The 13,956-nt window shown below is 51.1% G+C and overlaps 1 protein-coding gene across 3 annotated transcripts in view; it reads right to left on the minus strand.

The window, feature by feature from the left end:
* Positions 1-628, minus strand: part of NAA25 (N-alpha-acetyltransferase 25, NatB auxiliary subunit) — an 87,430-nt gene extending 86,802 nt beyond the window's left edge. For all 3 annotated transcript variants that reach the window (XR_016227110.1, XM_051826818.3, XM_002719754.6), the window contains exon 1: positions 134-628. Coding sequence is in view for 2 of the 3 variants with exons in the window: in XM_051826818.3 (XP_051682778.1) it covers positions 134-191 (58 nt within the window). In the remaining variant the exon portion in view is untranslated. The remainder of the gene's footprint in view (positions 1-133) is intronic.
* Between the last annotated feature and the right edge of the window lie 13,328 nt (positions 629-13,956).

The raw sequence follows: 13,956 nt of genomic DNA on the forward strand, positions 1-13,956 counted from the left end.
AGGCCCGCGCGGCCCGCCCCTGGTGCCCGCCCGCCCCGCGCGCAGGCTTCCAGCACCCCTCCTGGGCCTTCGCCCCGGCCTCAGAAGCCCTTGGAGCGTCGGGCCGGCGACCAGGCTGGCCCCAGGCACTCACCGTAAATGGGCCGGAGGCGCCTGTCGTTAGGGTCCTGCACATGGCCCCGCGTCGCCATGATGACAAGCGCAGAACCGCAGTGCGCACGCGCGGGGCAGGCCCCCGGGAAGGGGCAGTTAAAGGGCCAGCGTCGATCTCGCGCGTCTATCGCGATAGTCGTGGTGTTGCGACTGAATGCGCCTGCGCGGAAGGGGAAGCTGGCCCCACCCCTCCGTCGGTCGCCGCTTGCTTGGCTGCGGTTCCCGTCTTTTTGCTGGTGCGGGAAGGCGGCGAGCGGAGATGGTTGTGGCTAATGCGTTCCCTTCCCGGTCACCTCCGGGGGCGTGAGGAGCGGAAAGGAGGAAGCTCCCGGTTAGAAGTAGGGCTCCGCCGCCCCTGCTTGGCCTGTTTATTCTCAGTCCTGAAGAACCAGTCAAACGTGGCTTTGCTTAACTGTTGAGGAACAGGGAACTCCTGGGGGGGGGGGGGGCAGGGAAGGAGGGATCCGCAGAATCTGCTGGAAAGTTCGAGAACCTTCCACCTCTCTGCCGGGCCGACCGGGAAGCCCCCAACGTGAATATAATTCAGTGTGTGCCTGGACACTGCCGCAGGTCTCTCCGTGGGTTCTGTCAATGTTTATAACGGGCCTGAGGGCAGATAGTGCAGTCAGCTACCCTCTGACGGGTGAATGAGTTCATCCAAGGCTGGTTTCTGCGCGCACTGTTGCAGGCAGGTAGGGAGGACGCACCGAGAAATGAGATCAAACCTTCCTGGAGCTTGAGCTGTGCAGGAACGGACGGATAACTCGGCGCAGTGTGTTACAGGGTGAGAAAAGCTACAGTGAAATAGTGTGGTGAGAGAAAGCCTGAGAAAGTGACAGTTGTCGGAGAGTCGCAGGAAGTGAGAGGGGGCCCGGCAGGTGTCACGCCTCGGACGGCGCTGTTGGCTGATGCTAGCCCAGGTCTCTGCGAGTACAATCAGAGCATTGTGTCAGACCAACCCCAGTGTCCCCTGGGATGACCCTTCTGCTGTGTCCCCTCTTCCCTTCCTGGGCCCTGATGTCCAAGAAAGCGATTCTCCAAGTGGACATTAGACTCTTAGACCCCACCCCACCCCGGGAAACTTAATAAACATGAGTTTCCTGCAGCTTTATCCACAGAGATTCTTATTCAATCTTTGAGAAGTAGTAATTAAGGGTTCTAGATTCAACCCTTTACAACCCAGCAGAAGGGCAAGTTAGCAATTGCTATTGATTTTTTTTTTATTTGACAGAGTTATAGACAGAGAGAGAAAGGTCCTCCTATTGGTTCACTCACCAAATGGCCGCCACTGCCGGAGCTGCGCCGATCCGAAGCCAGGAGCCAGGTGCCTCTCCCTGGTCTTGCATGTGGGTGCAGGGACCAAGCACTTGGGCCATCCTCCACGGCACTCTCAGGCCACAGCAGAGAGCTGGACTGGAAGAGGAGCAACCGGGACTAGAACCCGGTGTCCATATGGGATGCTGGCGCTGCAGGTGGAGGATTAACCAAGTGAGCCACGGCGCTGGCCCCTCTATTAAAATTTTAAATATACACATATCTAGAGAAAACCTGTAATGATAATAGTAACTACTAATACTGGGCATTTACTAACCACCTACTATGTCCAAACTCTGCTAATCTCTTTTACATGCATCGTCTCTTCATTCTGACAAACTGATGGAATACAAACTACTGTAATCTCCATTTTCTTTTCCTTAGAATAGAAACAGATTTATTTATTTATTTGAAAGGCACAGTGACAGAGAGATCTTCCATCCGCTGGTTCACTCCCCTGAAGCCGACAACAGCAGAGCCAAAGCAGGGAGCTTCATCCGGGTCTCCCAAATGGATGGCAGGGGCCCAGGTACTTGGACCATCTTTTGCTTTTCCCAGGTGAGTTAGCAGAGTACTGGATCAGAAGTGGAGCACCAAGACTCAAACAGGAGCTCATGTGGGATGCTGGCACTGCAGGTGGTGGCTCAGCCCACTGCACCACAACCAGACCTTGGCTTTGGCTTTTTTTTTTTTTTAAGATTTATTTACTGGGGCCTGTGCTGTGGCACAGCAGGGTAACGCCCTCGCCTGAGGCGCCGGCATCCCATATGGGTGCCAGTTATAGTCCCGGCTGCTCCTCTTGCAATCCAGCTCTCTGCTATGGCCTGGGGAAGCAGTAGAAGATGGCCCAAGTCCTTGGACCCCTGCACCTACGTGGGAGACCCGGAGAAAGCTCCTGGCTTCTGGCTTCAGATTGGCACAGCTCCAGCTGTTATGGCCATCTGGGAAGTGAACCAGCAGATGGAAGACCTCTCTCTTCTCTCCCTCTCTAACTCTTTCAAATACATAATAAAAATAAATCTTTTAAAAATATTTATTTGAAAGTCAGAGTGACAAGTGGAGAGTCAGAGAAAGAGAACTTCCCTCCATTGGTTCACTTCCCAAATAATGGACAGCCTGAAGTCAGGAGCCAGGAGCTTCGTGCAGGTCACCATTGAGGGCGGCAGGGGCCCAAGCACTTGCTTCAACTTCTGCTGCTTTCCCAGGTGCATTAGCAGGGAGCTGGATGGGAAGTGGAGCTGCTGGGACTCAAACCCATGTTCATGTGGGATGCCAGCACTGCAAGCAGCTGCATAACCATCCACAGTGCCGGCCCCCAGACCTTGGTTGCTAATACCATGCTCCAGTTAAAAAAAAGAAAAAAGCCACTTAGCGAAATGGTGAACTCTAGAGCAGAAATATGGAGTATACCAGGTCTGAGGCTGGAGCACCTTGTTGCTAGCAGGTAAGAAAGTGCTCGGAAGGATGGGAGACCAGCCAAAGGGACACAGAGCTCAAGCTAAAAGAGCTCCCAGTGGCCAAAACTAGAAGAGCAACAGAATAAATAAGGTTATAATATAACCTTAGGGATAAAATAAAGAAACGTTAGTCCATGCAGATGGAAATAAATGATTAAAGAAAGAAATGAGGAGAAGAGACAAAGCTTCCTCTGGGCTTCCAAACAATGCTTGTAGATCTTGCCCCCCCTTCTCCAAAGGATAAGCCTAACCTTCCTCCCCACAACCTTGAATGTGGGCTGGAATCGATGACCAGTGTCCAAAGTGTTGAGTACAGAAAGGGAAACAGAAACCTTACCCGGTAAGTACTGCCTGGACTACGTGAGGCGCGTCAGCCTGGGCAGTGAGAACCCACGTGAGAAGGGGCCATCTCCTCTGTGCTATTCTGCAGAACCCATAACCCAAGGATAATCACAAGGGAAGTCTCAAACAAACCCAAGTTGAGTGACAATCTACAAAACTGCCAAGGTCAAGGAAACGAGTCATTGTCCCAGACCAGAGAAAACACAGACATCACGATCAAATGTAATGGGAGGGCTTGGTTTGGACCCTGCGACAGGAAGAGGACACCAGCGGAGGAACAGGTGAAGTCTGAATGAAATCCAGGTTCCCTAACGGCATCGTTCAGGTGTTAGTTTCTTTGCTTTGACAAATGTTACCGTGGTGATGCAAGGAGATAATGTTAAGGGAAACAGCTATAGAGAAACTTTCTCTCTTACCAACTTCTGTAAGGTTATAACACAATACAAAGGCTTACTTTAAAATGCATCATTTAAAATAAGCAAATGAGGGGCGGGGGCGGCACTGTGGTGCAGCAGATAAAACCACCACCTGCAGCACTGGCATCCCATCTCAGCGCCAGTTTGAGTCCTGGCTGCTCCACTTCTTATCCAGCTCCCTGCTAATGCACCTGGTAAACCAGCAGAAGATAGCCCAAGCACTTGGGCCCTTGAACCCATGTGAGAGACCCAGAAGAAGCTCTTGGCTCCTGGCTTTGGATTGGCTCAACTCGGGCCGTCGCGGTCATTTAGGGAGTGACCAGCGGATAGAAGACCTTTTCCTCTCTCGCTCTCTTGCTCTCTCGCTGTCTCTCTGCCTCTGCCTTTCAAGTAAATAAATAAGTCTTAAAAAATGAGTGAATGGGGGAGCTACTTTATTTTTTGTCCCTACCAACTCTCATCTCAAGGCTAAAATCTGAGTCTCCCCAAAGAAAATACAATCTGTTCTCCTCATGGAAAATTGTTCCCGTGGCCGGGAGGCTTTAACCTAGATCAAGAGGTTGTGGCTACAGAAAAGAATTTTCTAGGTCTACAGACAACGTATTAGAAATGCAAATTCTGGCCGGCGCCGCGGCTCACTAGGCTAATCCTCCACCTAGCGGCGCCGGCACACCGGGTTCTAGTCCCGGTCGGGGCGCCGGATTCTGTCCCGGTTGCCCCTCTTCCAGGCCAGCTCTCTGCTGTGGCCAGGGAGTGCAGTGGAGGATGGCCCAGGTGCTTGGGCCCTGCACCCCATGGGAGACCAGGAAAAGCACCTGGCTCCTGGCTCCTGCCATCGGATCAGCGCGGTGCGCCGGCCGCAGCGCGCAGGCCGTGGCGGCCATTGGAGGGTGAACCAACGGCAAAGGAAGACCTTTCTCTCTGTCTCTCTCTCTCACTGTCCACTCTGCCTGTCAAAAAAAAAAAAAAAAAAAAAGAAATGCAAATTCTGATCTAGAGACTAGGACTTAGGAGGAGCAAAGCTGGAGCAGGACTCAAACCCAGGCACTTCCATATGAGACATGGGCATCATGACTGCTAGGCAGAAGGTCCACCCGGTAAGTAAGGTGTTCAGAACTAGTTTTGTGCAGGTGTCATCTGTGCCTGCTTGTGTGCTACAACAGCTGGGTGGAGTATCTGCAAAAGAAACCTAAAATATTTCCTATCTTGCCCTTTACAGAAAGAATTAGCTGACCCCTGTACCAGGTTGACGGGAAGTATTTACATACCCCTGTGGGTAAAGTTGTCAGGCAAAAACAACACAGTGTTTGGGACTTACTCATACATTTTTGATTATTGATTTGAAAGTCAAATTTGACTCGGTGTTCTGTATTCCTATTTCCTAAATCTGCCAGCCATACCCCAGGGAGAACTCCATGCGCTCCAAACCACGCTAACTAGCAAGAATGACAGGCAGGAGCCTCAGGGATACCAACATCAGGATCACTCGGAGATGGTGTGCTCAGGTATGACTGGGCTGAGGGTGGGCCTGGACGGGGAGAAGAGGGAGGAGACCGTAGGGGTCACCTCTGGGGCGAGTGGAAGGAATGGCGCGACACTGACTGTCAGAAAGTTCCCAGGATGGAAAAATACAGCACTGCCAGAGGGGTAGCCGGGCGACTCCTGGCCAGGGTCGTGGTTACCCGGCTGTGCTCTTAGGTTACCTTTGTTGGCATGGCCCCAGAGGAATGCCGACAGCCTTGGCACCAGGCACCCTGTGCTTGGCAAGGCCACGACATGCCCTGGACCTTCCTAACGGAAGCCTCTAGCTCCTTAAGTCGCCATCCTTAGCGATATGTTTCTCTCCACCCTGAAGTCCTGCTTGGTATCTAAGTAGCATAAATGGGCCTTTCTCTTTTCCCACTCCCACGCCTTCTCCTTGGAGCCTAGGACTTGAGGCGGTGGCCCAACACCGGGCCTGTCCTTACCTGCTCCCTCGGAAGCAGCTTCCACACCCCTTGGCAGGCTTGAGTCATTTCAGGTAGCAAATGACAGCCAGCCGTCCATCCTTCCTGTCCACGTTAGGACTGGAGGCGCTCAGCCATGGCAAGGTGGGACAGCGTTTGGCATACAGCCGCTGCTCCTTGAAGGGTGGTTTCTGTTTTCCGTCTGGTCCTAGAATCCTCTCCCTAAACAACAGAGAGGCACCTGGGCGCGAAGTGCCTAAGCAGCTTGGGGACAGAGAACGGGGATCCCTGTGACTTGGTGGTTGTGGGTGTCTGCACCCAATGACTCTTCCAAGTTTCTCTTTGTTTTTCTTTTGTCTCTTGAAGCACATATTCACTGCGCAATCCTAATCCTTCACGGGATGAACAGGATCACGATGTTTCACAGTCTCCATGGTTGATTTCCTGCTCTTTTTTTTTTTTTTTTTTATGAAAATTGATTTATTTGAAAGGCAGAGTTACAAAGAGGGAGACGGAGAGAGAGAGTGGGAGAGATCTCCCATCCGCTGGTTCACTCCCCAGGTGGTGCAACGGCCAGGGTTGAAGCCAGGAGCCAGGAGTTTCTTTCGGGTCTCCCACGTGGGTGCAGGGGCCCATGCACTTGGGTCATCCTCCACTGCTTTCCCAGGCACATTAGCTGGGAGCTATATCGGCAGTGGAGCAGCCAGGATGTTGGCGCTACACATGGCAGCTTTACCCAGGATGCTACAACGCCAGCCCCTCTCCTACACTTTTGACATTAAGATAAACAGCAACTGTGCTTCTGGGATCAGATTCAGCTCCAAATCTAGGCGCTAACATTTATGAACTTTTATCAAGTCCTAAGCAAGTGAATGAGCGTCCCTGGTCAGTTTGTGCATTGGTAAAATTGCAATAGTAAGAGGACGTACCTCAGTAAGTGTAATGGTTCAAGATGTGGTTTCTCACCGGAAAAGGACGGCACCTGGACGCTCCTTCTCTAGCCCTTTGACTCCCTTCTGCTCTGCTGCTCTCTGCCCCAGCAGTTCCAGTTTGTCCACCAGGTGGCGCATGAATGCCAAATTGCCCAGGCCACTTTCCACAAAGGATACAGCTCGTTCTGTTATTCTTGTTTCTATAATAATAATTTAAAAAGTAAATATGGTATTTTGGCAGATATTTACTTATAATTTCTATACTCAACTTTGTTCATGCATATTTAGATACCATAAAATTCATCTGTTTTAAGTGCACAGTTTTTTTGTTTGTTTGTTTTGTTTTTTGTTTTTTGTTTTTTGACAGGCAGAGTTAGACAGAGATAGAGAGACAGAGAGAAGGGTCTTCCCTTTCCATTGGTTCACCCCCCAGATGGCCGCCATGGCCAGTGCTCTGTGGCCAGCGCACTGTGCCGATCCAAAGCCAGGAGCCAGGTGCTTCCTCCTAGTCTCCCATGCGGGTGCAGGGCCCAAGGACCTGGGCCATCCTCCACTGCCCTCCCGGGCCACAGCAGAGAGCTGAATGGAAGAGGAGCAACCGGGACAGAATCCGGCACCCCAACCGGGACTAGAACCCGGGGTGCTGGCGCCGCAGGTGGGAGGATTAGCCAAGAGAGCCACGGGGCCGGGCAGCGCACAGTTTTAATGCTTTTGTGTATCAAGTTGTACAACCTTACATTAATTATTATTTTTTTTAAAGATTTACTTATTTATTTGAAAGAGTTACACAAAGAGGGAAGGAGAGGCAGAGAGAGAGGTCTTCTGTCTGCTGTTTCACTCCCCAAATGCCGACAACAGCCAGGACTGCCGACAACAGCCAGGACTGAGCCAGGCCAAAGCCAGGAGCTGGGAGCCTAGACCTCTACCCAGTTCTCCCACAGGGTGGCAGGGGCCCAAGCACTTGAACCAACATCTACCTATCACCAAGGTGCATTAGCAGGGGTCCAATGCTTTGTTGTTGCATTGCTGGCATCCCTTATGGGCAACAGTTTGAGTCCTTGCTGCTCCACTTCCAACCCAGCTCCCTGCTAATGTGCCTGGGAAAACAGTGGAAGATGGCCCAAGTCCTTGGGCCCCTATACCCATATAAGAGACCCAGTAGAAGCTCCTGGCTGCTGGCTTTGGATTGGCCCAGCTCCAGCTGTTGCGGCCATTTGCGGAGTGAACCAGCAGATGGAAGATCTCCTCTCTGCCTTCGCTTCCCCCTTTCTGTAACTCTGCTTTCAGATAGATAAATAAATCTTTTTTTAAAAACAAGGAAGGAAACATAACTCTTATTTTTTTAAAAAATTATTTACTTATTTATTTAAAAGGCAGAGTTAGACAGTTCTTCCATCCACTGGTTCTACTGTTTTCCCAGGTGCATTAGTAGAGAGCTGGATTGGAAGTGGAGCATCCGGGACTCAAACCAGCGCCCATATGGGATGCCGGCACTGCAGGTGGAGGCTTTACCATAGCACCAACCCCTGATCTTGTCTTTCTTTCTCTCTTTCTCTCTTTCCCTCCCTCCCTCCCTCCCACCCTCCCTCCCTCTCTCTCTCTCTTTCCCTCCCTCCCTCTCTCCCTCTCTCTCTCTCTCTCTCTCTCTCTCTCTCTTTCTTTCTTTCTTTCTTTCTTTCACCAAGCATAGGATGATGCCATTTTTTTTAAGGACTGAAATTTCATATGCATTTCTGTGTAGCCATGGAACACTTTACAGACTCCATGGAAGGGCAGGTCAAAGCTTGGGCCTCAGATGAGGAATGCACAGAGCTGACTGGGCTCCAGGTTCGGAGTCTAAACTTGCTCTGCACAGCTCTGAGCTGCTGGACTCTCAGGAGTCTGCTGTGTGCCCTGGGGCTGCCGACGCCAAGAAGGAGGCCCTTGACTTGGAGTGGAGCGTTGGGGAGGCAGTGCTGCTGTGTGGTGATTTCCTGGTAAGAGCAAGCATACGTGGGAAGGCATTAAAACCAGGGTCAGGCATTTGGCCTGTTGGGTTGGGTAAGGCGCTCCTTGGGGTACCACATCCCATTATAGGACTGCCTGGCTTAAGGCCTGCCTCCTGTTCTTCCGATTGCAGCTTCCTGTTAATGGGCAGCCTGGGACGTAGCAGATGATACACCAAATACTTGGGTCCCTGACACTCAATTGGAATACCTGGATGGGATTCTGGACTCTTAGGTTTTACCTGGCCCAGCACTGGTTGTTCTGGCCATTTTGGAACCAGCAAGTGGAAGCTCCCCCTCCCCCCCTGCTGCCCTAACTTTCAAATAAATAAATATTTAATTTTTTAAAAACAGCCAGGAAATTCACAAACTGACTTTAAAATTTATCTAGAAATACAAATGAGCTGGCTCTGTGAAGTAGTGGGTAAAGCTGCCGCCTGCAATGCCAGCATCCCATGTGGGCACCAGTTCAAGTCCTGGCCGCTCTACTTCTGATCCAGCTCCCTGCTAATGCCCCTGGAAAAGCAGCAGAAGATGGCCCAAGTGCTTGGGCCCCTGCACCTATGTTGGAGACCCAGAAGAAACTCCTGGCTCCTGACTTTGGACCAACCCAACTCTGGCCATTGCAGCCATTTGGGGAGTGAACCAGTGAAGATCTCTCCCTCCCTCCCTCCAACTCTGAAACAAAGAGAAAAGAAAAAAAAATGCAAAGGCTCCTCCTGCACCTAGAAGAGCCATGAAAATCTTAGAAAAGGGGGCTATAGTAGGGTAACTCATATTTCCGGGGTCCAAGACTTATCACAAAGCTGCGGTTGTTGACACAGTGTAGAACTGGCCTAAGGATGAACACATTGGTAGCACAGAGTAAAAAGAGATTCAGCCTGTGTGATCACCTGATGATGACAAATACCCAAACGCAAGTCAATGGACAAAAGTTTTTCCCCAGCAAATTAATCAACTGAGTGTGTTTTTTCTTTAAAACACAAACAAACTACTAAAGTCTTGTAGCCAAGACATTGACACTGAGACAATCCACTGATCTTATTCAGATTTCCTCCTTTGGCTTGTACTTGTGTATAATAGTGTGTGTGTGCACGTGTGTGCCATACACCACACACAAACGTTAATTCTAGGTGGGTTGGACAGCTCATGTGTGCCATACACCACACACAAATATTAATTCTAGGTGGGCTGGACACCTAACTGTAGAAGGTAAAACGATAAGGCTTCTTAAAGGGAAGCAGTATCTTTGTGACCTCGGGAGTAATCCAGATTGTCTCATGTAGGCACAAAAAGCAATAGGCATGGTCGATGGAGTCTTCCCTTTGTTCCACAGGTGTCGAGTGCCTGCTGGGTGCGCTGGGTACGCCAGGCTATGCTAGCTGCCAGCCCAGCTTTCCAGGGACTCCCTGGACGTCTGGTGACATCAGGGGCTCAGCTTGGGTGATCACAGGAGGTGGCTGCAGGCTGGGGTGGGGGTGGTGGGCAGAAGTGTCAGACGCTCCCTTTGGTGGGAGCAGGCAAGTAGGACTTGACACAGGCTCAAGAACGTGTGCGTGTCATTCCTTTTCTTTTCATTCATCGCAGAAGCCGGGGACTCTCCAATTTCACTGAGCAAGTGAGTGACCCTGGGACTTCTGAGTGTTTGGCGATGCTGCCACAGCAGCTGCAAAGCCTAGGAACCTACATTTTAGCTCAGCCTCTCCTGCACCTCCCCGGCCCCCTGCCGCAGAGCCTGCAGTCCTCAAATGGCCCTCTGAAAAAACACGGATTTAGCAGGAAGGTCCCACAGCAGCGCAGGGGGAGGCAGCAGAGGGCTTTCCTGAGAGCTCAGACCGCAAAGCCAGCGAGTCTAAGCTTCCTCCTCCACAGCCTAGAGTGGTCTGTGCAGGCATCTGACGAACAAAGGTTCTGGGGACAGGAGCAGCAGCTTCTGGGAACTCTGCCTAGTAACCAGAAATGTCCCAGCATGCTCTGAGGACTATGGCCCAATCCCCGGGCATCTCATGAATATGCATGAGTCCCCAGCGTCAGCTGGGTTTCCAAGCCCTGCCCCCCTCTCTTTCTATCTCTCTCTCTCTCTCCCCCCACCCCTGCATGCCCGCCCCGCATGTTTCCTTTCCTACATGATACAATAGCTGGCCACATCTCTAGCTCCCTGCTCCGGAACTGACAAAATAATGTGAATATCTTCAGGGCCTGAGGACAAACCCACAGAATGTTCCAGGGCTGGCACCTCGTTTAGGAGATGGTTTTAACAGTGGTCTCAGAAAGGTTTCTCCAGGAATAGATGAACATACTACTTGTGACTGTGTGCAGAAAAACCAAACAACATGGTTGGTTGACTTGTTTGAAGATTTATTTACTTGAAAGGCTGAGTTATAGAGAAAGAGCCATTTTCCATCCACTGGTCACTTCCCAAGTGGCTGAAGCCAGGAGCCAGGAGTTTCATCTGAGTCTCCCACGTGGGTGCAGGACCTCAAGCACTTGGGCCATCTTCTGCTGCTTTCCCAGGCCATAGCAGAGAGCTGGATCAGAAGTGGAGCAGTGAGAGCAGCATTGTGATGTAATGTGTTAAGCTACTGCCTGTAACGCTGGCATCTCATATGGGGCTGTATGGAGTCTCAGCTGCTCCCTTTCTTTCTTTCTCTCTTTATCTCTTCCTCTCTCTCTTTCTTTCTTTCTTTTTTTTTTTTTTTTTTTTTTTTTTTGAAAGTCAGATTTACACACAGAGAGAGGAGAGGCAGAGAGACAGAGAGAGGTCTTCCATCCACTGGTTCACTCTCCAAATGGCTGCAATGGCCAGAGCTGCGCCGATCCAAAGCCAGGAGCCAGGAGCCTCTTCCCGGTCCCCATGTGGGTGCAGGGGCCCAAGGACTTGGGCCATCCTCCACTGCTTTCCCAGGCCATAGCAGAGAGCTAGATCGGAAGAGGAGCAGCCGGAACTAGAACCGGCGCCCAAATGGTATCCTGGCGCTTCAGGCCAGGGCGTTAACCGCTGTGCCACAGCGCCAGTCCCATGCTCCATTTCTGATCTAGCTTGTTGCTAATGCACCTGAGAAAGCAGTGCAGGATGGCCCAAGCCTTGGGCCCTGCACCCCTGTGTGAGACCCTGAAGAAATTCTGGGCTCCTGGCTTTGACATGGCATAGTTTCAGCTGTTTTGGCCATTTTGGGGAGTGAACCAGCAGATGGAAGATCTCTCTCTTTCTCTGTAACTCTGCCTTTCAATTAAATCTTAAAATAAATACATAAAATATTAAGAAAAAAAAGTGGAGGGCCGGCGCCGCGGCTCACTAGGCTAATCCTCCGCCTAGCGGCGCCGGCACACCGGGTTCTAGTCCCGGTCGGGGCGCCGGATTCTGTCCCGGTTGCCCCTCTTCCAGGCCAGCTCTCTGCTGTGGCCCGGGAGTGCAGTGGAGGATGGCCCAGGTGCTTGGGCCCTGCACCCCATGGGAGACCAGGAAAAGCACCTGGCTCCTGGCTCCTGCCATCGGATCAGCGCGGTGCGCCGGCCGCAGCGCGCCGGCCGTGGCGGCCATTGGAGAGTGAACCAACGGCAAAGGAAGACCTTTCTCTCTGTCTCTCTCTCTCTCTCACTGTCCACTCTGCCTGTCAAAAAAAAAAAAAAAAAAAAAAAGTGGAACAGCGGGACTTGAACTGGGACCCATATGGGATGCCGGCTTCATGGCAGTGGCTTGCGCAGTGCTGACCCCAACTTGTATGCATAAAGTCTGACCTGGAAGTGCCAACTCCATGGAGAAGATAAATGTGTGAGGGACAGTTCTTTCCATGCGCGCTCTGTTGATTGCTTCCCTAACAGCAGCCTTCCTCCCCATTATTTCCTAGTCCAGTTTCTGTTTCCCAACTTGTAATGATCAGGTGGCCAGATAACAGCTGAGCACCGAGTTAGCCCCCGGAGTCACTGAGAAGTACAAGAAGATGGAACAGGGGCCGGGGTTGTGGTCAAGCTGCTGCTTACAACCTTGCATTCCATATCAGAGTGCAGAGTCCAGTCCTGCCTGCTCTGCTTCTGATCCAGCTCCCTGCACTTGGGAAGGCAGTGGATCATGGCCCAAGTGTTTGGGCCCCTGCCACCCATGTGGGAGACCCTGACTTCTGCCTGGCTGTTGTGTCCATTTGAGGAGTGAACCAGTGGATGAAGGTCTCTCTCTGTCTCTGTCTCTGTCTCTGTCTCTGTCTCTGTCTCTTCCTTTCTGTGTGTCACTGTGCCTTTCAAATAAGTAAATCTTAAAGAAGTGCAACACCAAAACTTATAGTTAGAAATTAAAAGACTAATAGAAAATGGGTCTAACTTAACTCAGGGCAGCTAGAGGCACTTAAGTACACAGGTGTGGCTGGAATTCTTAATAACCAAAAGCTACATAAAAACATAATGCATCAGTTTCTTTTCTGTTGCTAATAACACAACATCACAGAATGGGTATGTTGCAAAGAAAAGGATCTTGTTTGACCTGATCCAGGTCAAAGGGCCACACTGCTGATGGTGGCCCTCTTGCTGGCAGAGTTCCCAGCTGGTGGGTGTGTGTGGACCCGTCCTTTACAAAGCCTCCAGGATTAAAAAACAGGGGCTCCACCCTGGTGAGCTCATCTAATCCTGGTACCCTCCCAGGGACCCCACCTATAAACACCATAGTCCTGTTAACTTTCCAGCCCTCCATACTCACAACAGGGATTAAACTCCAATGGGGACAAACCCTGTCTAAGCCACAGCACATATCCTGTAGCCCAGCCCAGCAAATCCACTTTTGGGTGCATCCCTCCAAAACTGGCATCTTGTGTAACCAGAAGCAGGAATATTCATACTCACCTGAAACTGGAGGCAAGCCAAATGTTCGTCAACAGCATGCCTAACCCCTGCTTGGCATGCTGTCATCCCCTATCTCAGTGCTGGTTTGCGTCTCAGCTGTTCTGCCTCTGATCCAGCTCCCTGTTAATGTGTCTGGGACATGACAGATGATGGCTCAACTAGTTGACTCCCTGCCACCCATGGAAAGGCCCAGATGGAGTTTCTGGCTTTGGCCTGACCCAGACCTGGCTGTTGTGGACAATTTGGGAGTGTAACAGTGAATGCAAGATCTCATTCTTTCTCACTCTGCCTTTCAAGTGAATAAGATTTTTTTAGCTATAGGTATAAATTGTGAGCATACATCAGTGCTGTACAACAATAAAGTAACAAACTAAAGCTCTTTGGGGGCACATGCACTTGGCACAGCAGCATAAGTCACCACTTGATGTCCACATGCCATATCAGAGTTCCTGGTTCAAGTCCTGGTTACTCTGCTTCATAGATTCCTGCTAATGAGCACCCTGGAAAGTAGCAGATGATGGCTCAAACACTTGAGTCCCTGCCCCCTACAGGAGAACCTGGATGGAGTTCCAGTCTCCCGG

This window comes from Oryctolagus cuniculus, chromosome 21 (genome assembly GCF_051225735.1).
Source record: "Oryctolagus cuniculus isolate XC-2025 breed Fujian yellow rabbit chromosome 21, ASM5122573v1, whole genome shotgun sequence".
In the NCBI taxonomy this organism is placed as follows: domain Eukaryota; kingdom Metazoa; phylum Chordata; class Mammalia; order Lagomorpha; family Leporidae; genus Oryctolagus; species Oryctolagus cuniculus.